This window comes from Geotrypetes seraphini, chromosome 2 (assembly GCF_902459505.1).
Source record: "Geotrypetes seraphini chromosome 2, aGeoSer1.1, whole genome shotgun sequence".
Taxonomy (NCBI): Eukaryota; Metazoa; Chordata; class Amphibia; order Gymnophiona; family Dermophiidae; genus Geotrypetes; species Geotrypetes seraphini.
Genome location: NC_047085.1, coordinates 500,559,477 through 500,577,086, shown reverse-complemented (window position 1 = coordinate 500,577,086; position 17,610 = coordinate 500,559,477). Strand labels below are relative to the sequence as shown.

The 17,610-nt window shown below is 42.8% G+C and overlaps 1 protein-coding gene across 2 annotated transcripts in view; it reads left to right on the top strand.

Moving 5' to 3' along the window:
* KCNH2 (potassium voltage-gated channel subfamily H member 2) overlaps window positions 1-17,610 on the top strand; it is an 809,359-nt gene that overhangs the window by 82,977 nt on the left and 708,772 nt on the right. For both annotated transcript variants that reach the window (XM_033932079.1, XM_033932078.1), the window contains exon 2: window positions 5,726-5,956. In XM_033932079.1, coding sequence (XP_033787970.1) covers window positions 5,726-5,956 — 231 coding nt within the window. The remainder of the gene's footprint in view (window positions 1-5,725; window positions 5,957-17,610) is intronic.

Genomic DNA, 17,610 nt, shown 5'->3' with positions numbered 1-17,610 from the left:
CTTATAGATCTCAATCTGTATACTTTGGAGGAAAGGTGGTAGAGGGAGAGATATGATAGAGATGTTCAAATACCTACGTAATGTAAATGCGCATGAGTTGAGTCTCTTTCGTTTGAAAAGAAACTGCAATGAGAGGGCATAGGATGAAGTTAAGAGGTGATAGGCTCTGGAATAATCTAAGGAAATACTTTTTTATGGAAAAGGTGGTAGATGCATGGAACAGTCTCCCAGAAGAGGTGGTGGAAACAGAGACTGTGTCTCAATTCAAGAGGGCTTGGGATAGGCACGTGGGATCTCTCGGAGAGAGAAAGAGATAATGGTTACTGTGGATGGGCAGACTGGATGGGCCATTTGGACTTTATCTGCCGTTATGTTTCTATGTAACGAAAAAATGTTTTCTCAGCCTCAGGATGCTTAGACGGGTTTGTCATTTCCCTCCACATTTTACTGTTTTGGTCCAGGCAGTTATTTTATCACGATTAGATTATGCTAATTCACTTTATGTTTGTTTGAGCAAATGTAACCTGAAAAGGTTACAGCTCATCCAGAATACTGCAGCAAAACTGATATTTGGTAAGCATAAATATGATCATGTCACCCCTTTATTTAACACAACATCTAACACTGATGGGTACTGGATAAATAATTTATCCAGTACCCATCAGTGTTAGATGTTGTGGTAAATTTGGCCTGGATAGAAGAGTTTTGTTTCACACATTGCCATAGTTGGGGACCCCTTTATTTAAGGCAGTTCATTGGCTTCCTGTATTCTGGAGAATTCAATTTAAATGTGCCTGTGTGACATTTAAACTTCAGAATGGGGTTTTTCTCCCTTCAATTCTTTAATTGTGGCACACCATTTAACTCCAGAAGTATTCAGAAATACAAACTTGGCTTTCCTACTATTAAGAGAATCAAAACTATATCCAATTCTAGTCGATCTTTTGTCATCTTGTTTGTAAAAAATTGGAATGAGCTTCCATCTCTCAAATTACTCTCTCAAATACAATTCTTCTGGAAAATGTTAAAAACTTACTTGTTTTCTGAAATCTTTGATAGATTCACCTACTTTAAATTATTGATTAGAGTAGAGACTATTTTTCTCTCTCCACTTGATTAATGAAATCTTGTTAACCGAGTCGAGCCCTTTCTGAGGGAGGAATCGGTATATAAAACTAAAGATTGGATTGGATAGATATATTATGATGTTACTATGATAGCAATGAAACACCTAATAAGCACGCATACCCATCTTCCGAATCATCCCGTCCTAGAAATGATAGATGCTGTATCTCCATGCTTATACCTGGAGCCCTCCAGTCCTAGAAGTGGCAGGTTCAATATCCCTATACTCATTCCCTGATTCACTCATTCCAAGAGGTGAAAGCTATTATATCCCTGTAGAATGCAATACGTTACATTCCATTATGTTACATCTCACATTTGTTACTCGCCCGTTCCAAGAATAGATCAGGACAGTTTACAATTAGGGGGAACGGGGCTCCTTTTACAAAGCTGAAGTAGGGGTTTCTACTGCGGGCCGGCGAGGTAAATGCTCCAGCATTCATACTGTGTTTCCACGAAAATAAGCCCTAGCATGATTTTTGGGGTAGGTCTTAATATAAGCCCTACTCCCCCCAAATAAGCCCTATTCGCCGGCGGCAGCAGCACTCTCCCCCGTGACCCTTCCATCTCTCCCACCCATCCGAAACCCGACTGCGAGACCAAAATACAGTACCTTATAACAAACCGCATCGTTGGCAGCATAGGCCCCATCACGCCTTTCTCACACCTGGGCGTTCCTCTGCCGCGTTGCTCCACGGGGGATGGGAGGGATATAAGCTGTAAGGGTTCTGCTGCACAAGGGGAGGGAGAGAGGGAGGGGGCAGGGATAGAAAGATACTTCAAAAGGGGATGGGTGAGAGGGGAGGAAAGATGCTGCACATGTGGGGGAGAGAAAGAAAATAGGAAGAATTGGGGTGGAGGAGAGGAAGGGGGAGATAATCATAGTACATGCAAAAATAAGACCTCCCCGAAAATAAGACCTAGTGCCTTTTTGAGGTCCAAAATTAATATAAGATAGTGTGTTATTTTTGGGGAAACATGGTATGTACTTGTGACCTGGTTTCAGTGGCATAGTAAGAGGGGTGGCGGTTCACCCCGGGCACCATGTTGGAGAGGGTTCCGGCACCCATCCTCATCTCCACTCCATCCGCCTCTTCCCGCTCCTCCCCTCGCCATGCACATGCCCCCTTCCCTTCCCCCATACCTCTAGTTATAAATTGCGAGCAAGAACTTCCAACATATTCTTCGTGACCACGTCGGCTCTCCCGCTGATGTCACTTCTGGGTGCCACGCATAGGAAGTGATGTCATAGAGAGTGCCACTGGGGTCATGAGGAGCCCGTTGAAGTTGTTACTCGGGGCGATGAACAACTAGAGGTACAGGGGAAGGGAAGGGGGGTCGCATGTGCAATAGAGTGTATAGGGGAAGGAGCGGGAGGGGGAAGACAAGGAGGGGTAGGGCGCTTCTCACCCTTGCTACACCACTGTCTGGGTTGGCCACTGTTGAGTTTGATGGAGCTTCAGTCTGTCCAAGTGGACCGGAAGTCACTGCCCTTCTAAGCTTGGGTTTCAAGATACTACATTGTCAACTTTTCTTTTTTTTTTTTTTGTAAATCTTTATTGTTTTTTTAAAACTTTGATAGCGTCATATAAATGTTAAATCAAAAAGACTTTACAAACACACACTTTTAACTATACAATTATTGCTATTAAAAATTCATTTTCACCCCTTCTTATCTTAATTATTAAAACACTAATACATATGATATGATTTCAGTATTATAATGAAATATTTAATTTCTTAAAATGCATTTCCCACCCCCCCATCTACCCTGCCTGGATTTGCAAGGAATCTAATGAGAAAAGAAAGAAAGAAACATAACCCTAATTATAATGCAATAAAATTAGTCAATGGACTCCATACATCATTAAAGGACTTGTTAGTCCCTAAACGCTCAGCCAACATCCTTTCATATTTGTACGTGGTACACACAGTAACACACCAAAAAGTCAACTTTTTCCAACTTTGTCAACTTTTCTAACCGATGTGGTTCCCTTAAATACCCCTTCCCAATCTGTCCTCTATTCCCTGTTCTTCTAAACTTGTGCTAAGCTGCTCTATAGTCATTGTACACTTCTCCCTCCCTATTCGCGGTTTTGATTATTCACGTTTTTTAGCTTGCTGGCTCCTCCCCCCCAAATTACATCAGCTTGCATAGAGAAATCGCTGATTCCAAGCGTTTACGGAGAAAATCACTGATTCCCAGCCCTTTCTTCCCCATGTTTTGCTTCTCCTTGAGGAACAGGCCAGGTGTTCCACCATGTGATTTGCGGTTTCACCATATTCACGATGGTTTTTAATAGAAGACAGCGAATAACACATGAGAAAGTTATTCGCGGTTTTTCCCTTATCATAGCGAATATGGAGGGAGAAGTGTACTTTCCAAAGGTATTCCGCTGTGAATGTTGGCTTGCAAACCCATTCTGAGCTACTGGGAGGACGGGATAGAAATCAAATCAAATCAATAAATAGACATGGGTAGCAGAGTCCATATTTTGTCCGCCTGATAAGGAAAGGTTATCAAACGAATAGCTTTATATGTAACTTTCAAGACACTTGAGCAATTTAGAGTCAAGAAATTTTTAGTAAGAAGCACAAGATTCTTATCCAGAATATTAATTAAATCCTTTACATATGCCCTGCCTTTTACGAAGCCGCGCTAGGCTTTATCGCCGGCCACAGTGGTAGTAGCTCCGACGCTCATAGAAATTCCTATGAGCGTCGGAGCTAATGCTGCTGCGGCCGGCGATTAAAAAAAAAAGAAAGCCTAATGCAGCTTCGTAAAAGAGAGGGATAATTTGGTGCTTGACCATGAGTGATCAAAAGAAGCATCGTACGTACTTTAAAACAGTGTGCCTGAGATTTCTGGTGTGCCGCAACACACTGGCGAGGAGGAGAGTCGTCCACGCCGGCTGCCTGCCTACAGATGCCCTAAACATTCCAATTCACTCTTTAATTATCTCTAGGTTGGATTATTGTAACGCACTGTATAAAGGCATAACACAGAAAGAATTGAGAAGATTGCAAATAATACCAAACAGGGCAATAAAAAGGATCACCAATTCAAAAAAAATATGATCATGTGACACCACTTCTGATAAAAACACATTGGTTACCAATCTCCTACAGAATCACATACAAAATTGCATTAATAACCTTTAAAATCCGTCTGTCAAATGCACCAATATTTCTCGACCGTCTTCTTATACCGTATACCCGTAGGACATTAAGCTCAACAGAGCAGCATCTTTTGACTATTCCCTCCCTAAAAGTTATTGGTATAAGGAGGTCTACTATTTTTTTTTGGTCATAGCTCCTCAGCTTTGGAATACTTTACCAAGTTATTTGCGTGGAGAAACATCATTAGAAAAATTCAAAGGCGCTGTAAAAAGTTTTCTGTATAAAAATGCCTTTGAGACATAGACCAGTGGTCCCCAACCCTGTCCTGGAGGACCACCAGGCCAATCGGGTTTTCAGGCAAGCCCTAATGAATATGCATGGAGCAGATTTGCATGTCTATACTTCCATTATATGCAAATCTCTCTCATGCATATTCATTAGGGCTAGCCTAAAAACCCGATTGGCCTGGTAGTCCTGCAGGACAGGGTTGGGGCCCACTGATATAGACAAGATCATTTTATGTTTAATTTTATATTTTAATTTCCGATTTCTAATCAGTCCTCACTTGCAGGACTGTTTATCTTCCTCCCTTTTTTATTTCTCTTCGCTCTTTGCCCCCTCCTGATTTGTTAGCCATATATGTTCGCTTTCTGCTTTAATTATTATAGTTCTCCTTTTGTACTTGTATTGAATTTTGTATGTATATATTATTTTGTATTTATCTACCATAATGTTTTCCACCCATTTTTAAATTTGGAATATGCTTTGAAATATTTGACAATGTGTGCACATCAAATTTTGATAAAAACTTGAAACGTGCCGCTCGCCGCGAGAGGCACGTCCTATAAGAAGTCAGCCAGCGCAGCTGACTCTCCTCCTGGCTGGCATCTCTCCTCTTTTCCCCGCACCTCCCAGCCACTGTAACGGCGAGGTCGCGGCCAGAGGGGCCTCCCTGCGTGCACGGACGTTAATGCAATGACGTCACGCATGTGCGTGATGTCATCGCGTTGACATCCGGGTGCCTTCGGCTGGGGCCCTAGTTTTAGTGTGTCGCCGGCCAGAAAAGTTTGCGGCACACTACTTTAAAACCTACTCTAGCTTCCATCGGTAGCCAATGTAAATAAGACAAGGTGATATACTGTACTTTCAAATTAATTTTATTTGTCAGATCAGTCTTGCAGCTTTGTAAAAGTTGTAATATCTTTAAAAGTTTCTTATAACTTCCAGCATACTGTATATCAAATTGCGATAATCAAGATGTATTAATATGAGAGATTGCACTGCTAATTTGAAAAACAGTAGGGGGAAAATATGATTTACGGTAATTCTTCTCAATTTCCATAATATGTGCTGAGTAAGTTTGCGTTTCTGGGTTAATCCCGTGAGCTGGTCAGTCTTACCTGTGCCAGTATTCTAAGCTGTTTCTGCTCTTTTCTCTAGATATTATGTTCAGTCTTTTTCTCTCTTCCTCCTCCCTCAGGTCGTAAATTCATCATTGCCAACGCTCGCGTTGAGAACTGCGCGGTGATCTATTGCAACGATGGCTTCTGCGAGATGTGTGGCTACACGCGGGCGGAGATCATGCAGAAACCATGCACATGCGACTTCCTGTATGGACCCACCACCAACAAGAGCGCTGTGTCGCAGATTGCTCAGGCCCTGGTGGGCTCTGAGGAGAGGAAGGTGGAAATCTCGTTCTACCGGAAGGATGGTAAGTGGCCTCCAGGGCTGGACTGTTTTGTTTTTTTTTCTCATTGATATCCGCTGGGCTTGATAACTGAGGGCGAGGGACACTGCTACAACTGTCCACGCCGTCCCTTCCTCGATGAGTAAGAAATGGAATTGTCAACCTTTGTGAGCACGCTGTTGGCATGCAGCAGGAATAAAATGACTACCATTTTGGATGTAGAAAGTTTTTGGTGGCACCGTGATTGAGCTGATCGAATTGTTTTTGGAGATTGAGAGACTCCAAAATCAAGTGGCCTCAGTCTTCCCTCAGTATCTTAAGCAGTGACTAAAGAATACCCAGTGGAATAGATGCGGTGATCAGTACCTAGAATATAGAACGGGGTTATGCTGTACTGCCAGTTTAGCATAGCTTTCTACAAGAATAAACCTTGGGGTGTTTGTGGATCTGCCCCCTGGTGTCTGTGATCTAGAGTTGCAGACTAGGATGGCACATAGCGCTTGTTGTGGAGCGTAAAAACTGAAGAATGCTATGAGTCATTGCCATAGTTAATAACTATGGAGTGCCACATGCATCGTGTTTAGGGTTACCAGTTTTTCCAAACAGAAAATCTGAACCCATGGCCCCACCCCCAGGCCCACCCCGTTCCGTCCGGTCCCACCCCCCTCAACTCGCACGGGCAACGAGCGACATCAGACGGCATTTGCGCTTGGGCTGGTGTGACGCGATGACATCACCACGTTGCATCCGCTTATGCGCAAATGCCGTCCCGACGTCGCTCGTTGCCAGAAGCTTTTCGAAACCAGGACAAAGTGTTGGGGTTTGAAAAGTCGTCTGGATCCGGACGTCTGGTAACCCTATTCACGCTGAACCCAAAAGATTTTCTATAAAAGGGACGTTTCCACGCTAGTGTATTCATGCTTGTTACCTGTTCCAGCATGAAAAAAATAGCTTTTTTATGACATCATCTCTGTTTATCTTTCGCTATTATAGCGAAGGTGTTAAGTTTAGATTGTTTGAAGACTTGCATTTAAAAAGAATTCAAAATGTTGGAGGGAGATGGTATGAAGAGAACTGCGAATGTTACCTTAGTGAGCTGAAAATTGAGCCCTCGGGGTTCCTTCTGCCAGCATAACTACTAATATCCATTCAGTCCTGTCTGACACTTGAAGCTCTGTCGGCCAGTCCTCGCCAGGGATATTCTATCAGCAGAGATAGGGTTACCAGATGTCTAGGAAAACCCGGATGGGCTTCCCAAAACCTGCAGTTTGCCTGGGTTTTGAAAAGCCCCACTGCATCTGGAGGGCCTCTGAGCGTGCGCGGATGACGTCAACACCCATCCGCATATGCTCGGAGGCCCTCCAGACCCGGCGGGAAAGAAGGAACGAGGCAGTGGGGGGGGGGGGGGGGCTTGGGGCGGAACATGGCGGGGCCATTCATCCGGGATTTTTTTAGCTTCAAATATGGTAACCCTAAGCATAGATCACATGGAATTTTTACAAGGACTTCTTTAAGTAGATGTGTTTGATTTGCATAGAATTTAGTTTTAAAGGCCCAGCAGTTTGATACCGTTGAGAATGTATCTATCTCCAACTGAAAAGATGACTACATTTAGCTGATACCCATTTGTATGTGATTTTTCTGTCATTTGGACCTTCATGATGGAACTTTCTGCATGACTCCACTAAGGCATAGAGTGGGTTTGCTTAGTTAAGTCCTTTTTCTTCAGGAAAGCTTTCTCTCGTCTGGAAACGCAGTTCCATTTTGTTTCCATGGGGGGGGTTGACATTCATTTCAAAGCAATTTAACCAGCCAGCTCCTGGCCAGTTAAAACACCTGTTCAGGGCTAACTGCTAATTCTCAGCGGCACTTGACCAGTTAGTCCCAGGTTATGTACGTGGCCCCTGTCGCAGCAAGTGCCTACAAAATGGGTGCCTGCCGCATGTCAATCGCTGACGGGCGTCGCTTCCAGAATGGCAGCACCCAAGGACCCTAGGTGCCCGAAATGTAGGCCAGGGTTTTACAGGTCTACATTTCCGACGCCTAGGGTCCTTCCTGGATCGTGGCTAGCATCGCCTAGTGATATTGAAGCCCGGCATTGCCCCTAAACACACACATTTCTGGGCTTCGGCGTCACTAGGCGAGGCTAGGTGCCACGGGCCTAGGTGCCGGTTCGGGACGCTGCCTAGCTTTGCCTAATTTTTTTTGTTTTAATTGGTTTTCAATGGCGTGACCAATTACCGGGCCGTTTAGATCCAATTAAAACCCTTAAGTTAGTCGCTGGTAGGCGGAATTCAGGCGCCTGCTGGCGACTGACCTTTGGTGGCTTTTTGAGAATCCGGTCCTTAGTGTCGCTGAATATAACTGGTCAGCGCCGGCTCTTTTGGGGACTAAGTGTCGAGGTGGAAGATGACATTTTCTTTCCCAAAGGACCCTCGGCCACAAGAGGACATCCGCTCAAACTCAGAGGAGGGAAATTTAATGGCGTCACCAGGAAGTACTTCTTCACGGAAAGAGTGATAGATCGCTGGAACAAGCTTCCAGTGCAGGTGGTCGAGGCCACCAGCGTGCCTGACTTTAAGAATAAATGGGATACCTACGTGGGATCCCTACGAAGGTCGAGTTAAAGAGTTGGGTCATTAGCACACAGACTAAAAAGACTAAATTGGGTGGGTCAGTAGAGTGGGCAGACTTGATGGGCTATAGCCCTTTTCTGCCGTCATCTTTCTATGTTTCTAAGTCGGTACTTGACCAATATTCGACATTTAACCGGCCAAATTAACCACTTAAACAATACTAGATAAAAGTCAGTCCTTTGTTTATGTGGTAACCCTAGCCCACGGCATGCGGAAACTAGAGCAGCTGCATTTTGTTGTGCAAGGGTGAAATTGTGGAGCTGCCTTCTGGGCCAGTTGAGGATGTGTGCTGACAGGGTTGGATTTAAAAAAACGGTTGAAGACTCATTTATTTGTAGCAGCATTTTAATGAAGTTTTAAGAAGATCTGGAGGCAGAAAGCAGTACAGATACAGTTATTATTGTTCTTTTGTGTTTTTTTTAATTTATTTATCATTTTAATACATCCTATATACAAAGATGTTTAAAGGAAATACAGAGATATGATACTCTCTTAGTCATAATACAAACTAAGAACTGAAATTTGAACATCCATAATAAATCATCTAATACAGTCCACAACCTGAGGAGAAGAAACAAGATGAAAATAGAACCCCTCGGGAAAGGGGAAATATACAAAAGGAAATAAAAATATTAAGAAATTGTATTGTTTTACTTTATTAAAGATGCATTCAATGATTAACTGAATTGCTTATGGCTCTTAATCCATTTTTAACTATTTTGACTGTTTTTATTCCCTTCCCTATTGTTTTTAACCCTAATTGTATTACTTTATAACCAGATTGCAATTCATTCCTAATTTTCCCTGTGTTTTTGATTGTATGTGTAATTTGACTTACTATTATGTTTTAGTAGATTTGGTACTTGTCATTTATGTTTGTCTTCCTTTACTTTGTAATTTTTATCACTTTGTACATCGCTTAGAATTCAGATTAGGCGATTAATCAAATGTCATAATAAACTTGAAACTTGGTTTTGGGGGGGGTGGGGGTTTGGAAACTGCTTAGGTGTAGACCAATGGTCTCCAACTCAAACCCTTTGCAGGGCCACGTTTTGGATTTTTAGGTACTCGGAGGGCCTCAGAAATAAATAGTTAATGTCTTATTAAAGAAATGACAATTTTTTTCATGAGGTAAAACTCTTTATAGTTTATAAATCTTTCCTTTTGGCTGTCTTAATAATAATATTGTCATTTATAGCTAAAGAGACATATGATCAAGAAACTGTTTTATTTAACTTTTGTGATTATGATGAACATAGCGAGGGCCTCAAAATAGTACCTGGCAGGCCGCATGTGGCACCAGGGCCGCGAGTTTGAGACCACTGGTGTAGATGGTATATAATTTTTTAAAATAAATCAAAGGATGCTAGCATGCGCTAACTGGAGAAGATGCCCATTATATTCCTATAGGCGTCTTTAGTGGCTAGCACGTGCTAATGCTTAGTGTCCTTTGATGAATTCCCCCCTAAGTGCTGAATATTGTACTCAAGATCAACTCCACGGGATATTTGGAGAGTCTCCTGAAGTGGTGCGAAGGCTCCACCTGGATCTATGTGCGTGCTCCTAAACTGACAAGCTTCCACCTGCCAACTGGGTTCTCCCTTGCATCTGGACACCGTGCAGACTTTACCCTGGGTTTTAGGGAAACTGAGATTCCATTCCCTTGCACTGAGGATACAGGCGCTGCGGGGTTATACATCCTCCTATTCCATGAGGCTCAGGATTCAGTTGCTGCAGGGTTATGTATATCTATCTTCCCATTCCTCGAGGTCGAAGATGCAGCGGTTTATAGATTGCAGCTGACATTTACAGGACTGCAAAAGGTCACAGGGCCCATCGGATGCTGAGTGCTATTCTGCAGTGCTGCGAGATGATTTCACTTGATTTGTTCTTCTCCAGTGAGTCACTTAAAACTAACCTCTGTTTTCTGTGCGGTTTCTGATGTACAGAGCTGCGATCCCATCCTGCTTTCATCTCCTCCTCTCCTGCCTCCTCTGCTTACTCCCTGCCACACTTTTTCTTTACAGTCACAAGAAAAGACGAAGGGCAGAGGCTGCAGTACCCCTTGCTATTTCTCTACTTGCATTTGTTGCCCGTATTCCTTTTACGGACAGGAGCAGATAGGTTGGAAAGAATTCCATGAGCCATGCTCTGCAGGCTTTTCCAACTTGTGAAGGGGAAAAGCTGTAACTACTTGCGAACTGAGATTCATAGAAACATAGAAACCTGATGGCAGATAAAGGCCAAATGGCCCATCTAGTCTGCCCATCCTTAGGATCTCTAAGAGATCCCACATGCCTATCCCAGGCCCTCTTGAATTCAGACATAGTCTCTGTCTCCACCACTTCTTCCGGGAGACTGTTCCATGCATCTACCACCCTTTCCGTAAAAAAGTATTTCCTCAGATTACTCCGGAGCTTATCACCACTTAACTTCATCTTATGCCCTCTCATTCCAGAGCTTCCTTTCAAATGAAAGAGACTCGACTCATGCGCATTTATGCCATGTAGGTATTTGAACGTGTCTATCATATCTCCCCTTTCTCGCCTTTCTTCCAAAGTATACAGATTGAGATCTTTAAGTCTGTCCCCATATACCTTATCACGAAGACCACACACCATTTTTCCTCTGGACCGACTTCATCCTTTTATATCTTTTTGAAAGTGCGGCCTCCAGAATTGTACACAATATTCTAAATGAGGTCTCACCAAAGTCTTATACAGGGGCATCAATACCTCCTTTTTCCTACTAACCAGACTTCTCACTATGCAAACTAGCATCCTTCTAGCTTTCGCATCACCTTTTCAACCTGTTTGGCTACCTTAAGATCATCGCATACAATCGCACCCAAGTCCCGCTCCTGTCATGCACATAAGTTCTTCACCGCTTAAAGAGTGTGAACTCTTCCCCCCATGCAATCCGCTAAGAAGATCGACTGTCGGCTCCGGGCGGCTTTCCCGCAGAGGAGAGAATCCTGCATTCACCGTGGGCCTCATCTGGGGCAGCCTCCTTGGAGCGGCTGGGGCACGGGCAGTGTGTCTGGGAGGGAATGCATGGATGGGAGAACATCGCAGGGGAGGAGACATAGGCATCCTGGGACTGTCTGCCAAGTCTCTTCCCTGAAGAAGCCCTTTCTGGAAACGTCAATCGCTCCTCCTAAACTTACTTGCTCCACTTCATCACTGACGCTGAAACCGTGGATTGAAGACAAAGTTTTATTTTATTTTTCTTTCCAGCTTATGATTTATCTTTAATCTTATCTATTGTTTTGCCTTTTGTCTTTGTTCTGTTCTATTTCTATCATTTAAATTTCTCCAGAATTCTACTGTTCAACGGCTCCCCCTTCTGCTTCTATTCCTTTCTCTCCTCTCTTCTACCTTCCAAAGTATTTAGATCAATGCTGTCTTGTTAAAATGTTTATTTTATTTTTATTTTTCCTCTAACTCTACTTTTCACTTCTCTATTACCCTCCAGGTACTTTAGTTAGATTGTGAGCCTTCAGGACAGTAAGGGAATTTTTCAAGTACCTTTCTTATTTCTAATCTTAATGTATATTTTCTGTAAACCGCTTAGAACCTAACGGATGTAGCGGTATATAAGAAATAAATTACATTACATTACATTACATTACATTAAACTGGTACCATAACTCGCATCAGACATCCTGTTCTGACTGGGCTGGAAACCCTGCAGAGTAGGAAGAAACCGCAGAACAATAAACTTGTAAAATAATTCTGTCCAATAGCCAATTCCTAATCCACAACAGAACGTTGACAACTATCCTATGACTCTTTAATTTTCTCAGGAGTTTCTCATGAGGAACTTTGTCGAAAGCTTTCTGAAAATGTAGACCCATTACGTCAACCGTTCACCTTTATCCACATGTTTAATTCACATCTTCAAAGAAATAAGCAAACTGGTGAGACAAGACTTCCCTTGGTTGAACCCATGCTGATTCTGTCCCATTAAGCCATGTTTGTCGATGTGTTCTGTAATTTTATTCTTTATAATATTTTCCACTATTTTACTTGTACATGGTCTTATTAGCATTCAGTTTCATATACTGGGCAATCATGTACTTCATGGATTAACTACTGTACTTAACTCCATTCTGCATTCTGCACTCGTTAACACGCGTGTGTATGTCTTGCAGTAACTGCGCATGTGCTCGCATTAGCTTTCTTGCATCAGTCTCTTAGACAGTAGAGACATAGAAGGCAGATAAAGGCCATATGGCCCATCCAGTCTGCCCATTCATATCATCTGCTCTCTCTTCCTTCCCCTAAGAAATCCCACATGCCTGTCTCATGCTTTTGTGAATTCAGATACAGTCCTTGTCTCCACGAACTCCACTAGGAAGATGTCCCATATGTGGTGATTTGGTATAGGATGGGCTGGGGATGGCATCAATGGGAACTCCACTAACTTGGAACATGAGGATGTTACTGGTCAGACTTTATGGTAGATATCTTGCAAACAGGATGGTTGGATAGGCTGGAGTGCGCCTGGAGGGCAACTTCAGCATTTGGAACCTAGGACAATACCAGGTGGACTTTACAGTCTATGACCCAGAAATATCAAAGAAGAGACAAGTTAATTTAATCATGTATATCTAATGAGAATAACTAATGGGCTGACTGGATGGACCGTTCAGGTCTTTTATCTGCCGTCACGTACTATGTTCTATGCATCTACCACCCTTTCCACCCAGTGGCGGTGAAAACAGCAAACAGAATGCTAGGAATGATTAAGAAGGGGATCACAAACAGATCAGAGAAGGTTATCATGCCACTGTACCAGGCCATGGTACGCCCCCACCTGGAATACTGCGTCCAACACTGGTTGCCGTACATGAAAAAGGACATAGTACTACTTGAAAGGGTCCAGAGAAGAGCGACAAAAATGGTTAAGAGACAGGAGGAGTTGCTGTACAATGAGAGGCTAGAGAAACTGGGCCTCTTCTGCCTTGAAAAGAGGGGACATGATTGAAACATTCAAGATATTGAAGGGAATTGACTTAGTAGAGAAAGAGAGATTGCTCACCCTCTCCGAGGTGGAGAGAACGAGAAGGTACTCGCTAAAGTTAAAAGGGGATAGATTCTATACAAAAGTAAGGAAGTTCTTCTTCACTCAGAGTGGTAGAAATCTGGAACGCTCTTCCAGAGACTGTTATAGGGGGAAAGCACCCTTCAGGGATTCGAGAAAAGGTTAGATAAGTTCCTGCTGGACCAGAACATACGCAGGTAGGGCTAGACTCAAATAGGGCACTAGTCTTTGACCTAAGGGCCGCTGCATGAGCGGACTGCTGGGCACAATGGACTACTGGTCTGACCTGGCAGCGGCAAATCTTATGTTCTTATGTTTAGTTCAATTTCTTCTCCCCAATGGTCAACTAATAAATCACAAGAGTACAATAGCAAGCATGGTTAAGCAGATTCTTTTCTTCAAATGCCGACTAATAAATCACAATCAGAAAAATGCAGTAGCAAACAGCTGAGTTTTCAACTGCTTCTTAAATTGAAACCGGTTTTCGCACAGGGCATTCCACCTTGACACCACCCTGGAGGTTCTTAAATGTCTCAATCGTATCTCCTTTCTCTTTCCTCCAAAGAACAGTGTTCCCTCGCAAATTCACGGTCCGTTGTTCATGGACTCAATCATTTGCGGTCTGTTCCAACTGCTTCTTCCTGTAGTAAAGTCGGGCTACACCAATCAGGAGCTGCGTGTCAAAGCAGCTCCTGATTGGTGTAGCCTGACTTTACTACAGGAAGAGGCGGTCGGAGCAGACTACGAGTGATTTTCTTTACCCGCCGGTGCTCCAGCTGCCCCCTCCTGCCTCCTCTGTGAAATTTGCGTGGGTTCCTGGAACGAAACCCCCGCGAATTTCGAGGGAGTACTGTACACATATTGGAGGGGTACATTTACAGGGAAAGTAACAAGATAACAATATGTAAAAAAGAATGAAAGAGTGGATTTTAAGGCCGCGGAGGAAAAATGAACATGTAAGAGACTGATCTCATACACAGCTAATAAATACAAGAAAATAAGACACTGAAGATTAATACCTGCAGGAAAATGAAACACTAGAGAAGCATTAGTACCTGCGAAAAATGAGACGGTGGAGATAAAGCATGCTTGGGAATGCAAACCTAGAGAGAGAGAGAATACGTACTAAAGAATGAGAGAATGGAGATTAATTCTTGCAAGAGAATGAGACATTAGAGATGCCTTCATACCTTCAGAAAGAATGAGATAGTGGAGACAAAGCATGCATGGGAATGTAAACCTAGAAAGAGATGATACGTATTAAAGAATGAGACAATGGAGAGATTTTATCGCATGAATTGAGATTCTTGAAAGAATAATATTTGCTGGAGAATGAGGCACCAAATCAGAAGAGTGTGTGACGCAGGGCTTAGAGCTACAGCCTCAGCGCCCTGAGGCTGTGGGTTCAAATCCCTCGCTGCTCCTTGTGACCCTGGGCAAGTCACTTAATCCCCTCATTGCCCCAGGCACACTAGATAGAGTTTGAGTCCGTCGGGACAGATAGGGAAATGTGATAAAGCACCTGAATGTAAAACCACTCAGGATATAAGTGGTTTATAAATAAATAAATTAATTAATTAAATAAGAGAATCAGAAAATGAAAGAAAACTTGTCAATTAAAAAAAAAATTATTTATTTATTTTTGAAATTTCTAAACCGCCTATACCTAAGCGGTTCACTTTTAAAACATTCATAATAGTTCAGAAGACGTACTTTACATAAATGCAGTCAATTACGTTACAAATCCCAGAGCAATTTATCCCACTTAAAAGCAATGTTGGGAAACTCAACGAATCCATACTGACAACGTGGCGACCGTGATCACGTGTTAACGTGCTGAACGTGCGCGTGGCCTTCGTTCGGCAGGCGCCATTTAGAGGCGCGCTGAATTGTCATTGCGCTCAATTGTCTGGCGCTCACTTATCGTTACGCTCAATTGTCTTGCGCTAAGTTATCCTTGCGCGCAATTGTCTGGCGCTCACTTATCGTTACGCTCAATTGTCTTGCGCTAAGTTATCCTTGCGCGCAATTGTCTGGCGCTCACTTATCGTTACGCTCAATTGTCTTGCGCTAAGTTATCCTTGCGCGCAATTGTCTGGCGCTCACTTATCGTTACGCTCAATTGTCTTGCGCTAAGTTATCCTTGCGCGCAATTGTCTGGCGCTCACTTATCGTTACGCTCAATTGCCTTGCGCTAAGTTATCCTTGCGCGCAATTGTCTCTCGCGCTATAGTCTTTGCGCAGTATTGTCTTTGCACTGAGTTGTCTTCGTGTTTTTGTTGGCGCGCGATTGTCTTGCGCGCAATTGACCTGTCACCATCCACATTAACCCTACACGCTAAATGAAGTGCAGCAATCAAAATTCAGAATACTTATTAAATATGCCTGCCATTAACCAACACAATTTTTTTTAAAAAGGCCTCCGCAAACAGTTGCGTCTTCAACATCTTTTTATTTTTTAATATTCTTTATTCATTTTTTAAAACTTACAATAAGTGCAACAGTATATAACATCAATTTGTACTTAAATACATCACTTAATACCCTATTAAACTCTAATTCCGATCCCATATCCCTCCCCCCTCCATATTCAATAACTTTCATCAAACATAAATAAAACATATGATAACACCCCCCACATTGTTAGCACTCATAAGAAAACCAAAATGGTTCATAGACAACGGCGCGAAAGACAAAGGCGCGCCCGGACAATTGAGCGCAGCGCGGAGGCGCGTGCCGCTCTAAATTACAGTTTTTAGGGCTCCGACGGGGGGGGGGAACCCCCCCACACTTTACTTAATAGACATCGCGCCGGCGTTACGGGGGATTTGGGGGTTGTAACCTTCCACATTTTACTGTAAACTTAACTTTTTCCCTAAAAACAGGGAAAAAGTGAAGTTTTCAGTAAAATGTGGGGGGTTACAACCTCCCACACCCCCCACAACGCGGCGCGATGTCTATTAAGTAAAGTGGGGGGTTCCCCCCCACGCCCCCCCCGTCGGAGCCCTAAAAACAGTAATTTAGAGCGGCGCGCGCCTCCGTGCTGCGCTCAATTGTCTGGGCGCGCCTTTGTCCCGGCGCGCTTTTGACCTGACACCAACCAAAAGTCCCCCCACCCTGGATGTGAATCTTTTTAAACTGTAAACGATCAGGGCAGGTCCTCAGGATTCCAGGGAGAGAATTCCAAAATTTTACCCCAGCTAAGGACAACATTGCTGCTCTGGATCTTTTTTTTTTTTTTTTTTTTTCCGTTCAATATTTTTATTAACGTATTTGTAAAACATAAAAGTTCAGTAAATAACCAGTAACATTAATCAGGAAAAAAGAAATATTAGAGAGGTTTATGGTTATTAAAAACCTTATATACCGCATAACAGCCTTAAAAGGATCCAAGCGGTTTACAATATATAGTTGGCATTCATTAAGAAAAAAAACTCCATTTCAAAATATGAAAGGAAAGAATAAGAGCAAAAGTTATTATTAGGTCTTTGACAATTATTTGAATGACATTCAGGCATCCTCTTGAAGGATCTAGATTCGCATAACATTCTTTCACAGACCAAACAGTCTTCTCTTTCATTGAAATCAATCTCGTGCTTCCTTCCGATTTTAACGTCCTCTTTGGCTGATACCCTCCCAAAGAGTTGGAAAATTCAAAGGAACAGATCCGTACAAATTCTGATGAACCACAGATAACACTTTATAACAAACTCTTTGGGATACTGGGAGCCAGTACATGCAGGAAACTGAGGCTTTAATTAATTTTAATATACCGACCATCGACGTGCACCTGGCCGGTTTACAATGCTAAAAACGAAAAGGTTAAAATAAGTTATTGTAGGGGAAGGAGAAATGTGAACATTAAGTGGACAAATTACAGATACGAACGTGAGCTTGAGGGTGAAGGGGGAGGGGAAAGTTAATAATTACATCATTAAAAACAAAATGAAAAAAAGGCAAGGGAATCGCTTCTTAAAAGCAGTTCGTATTTATTTT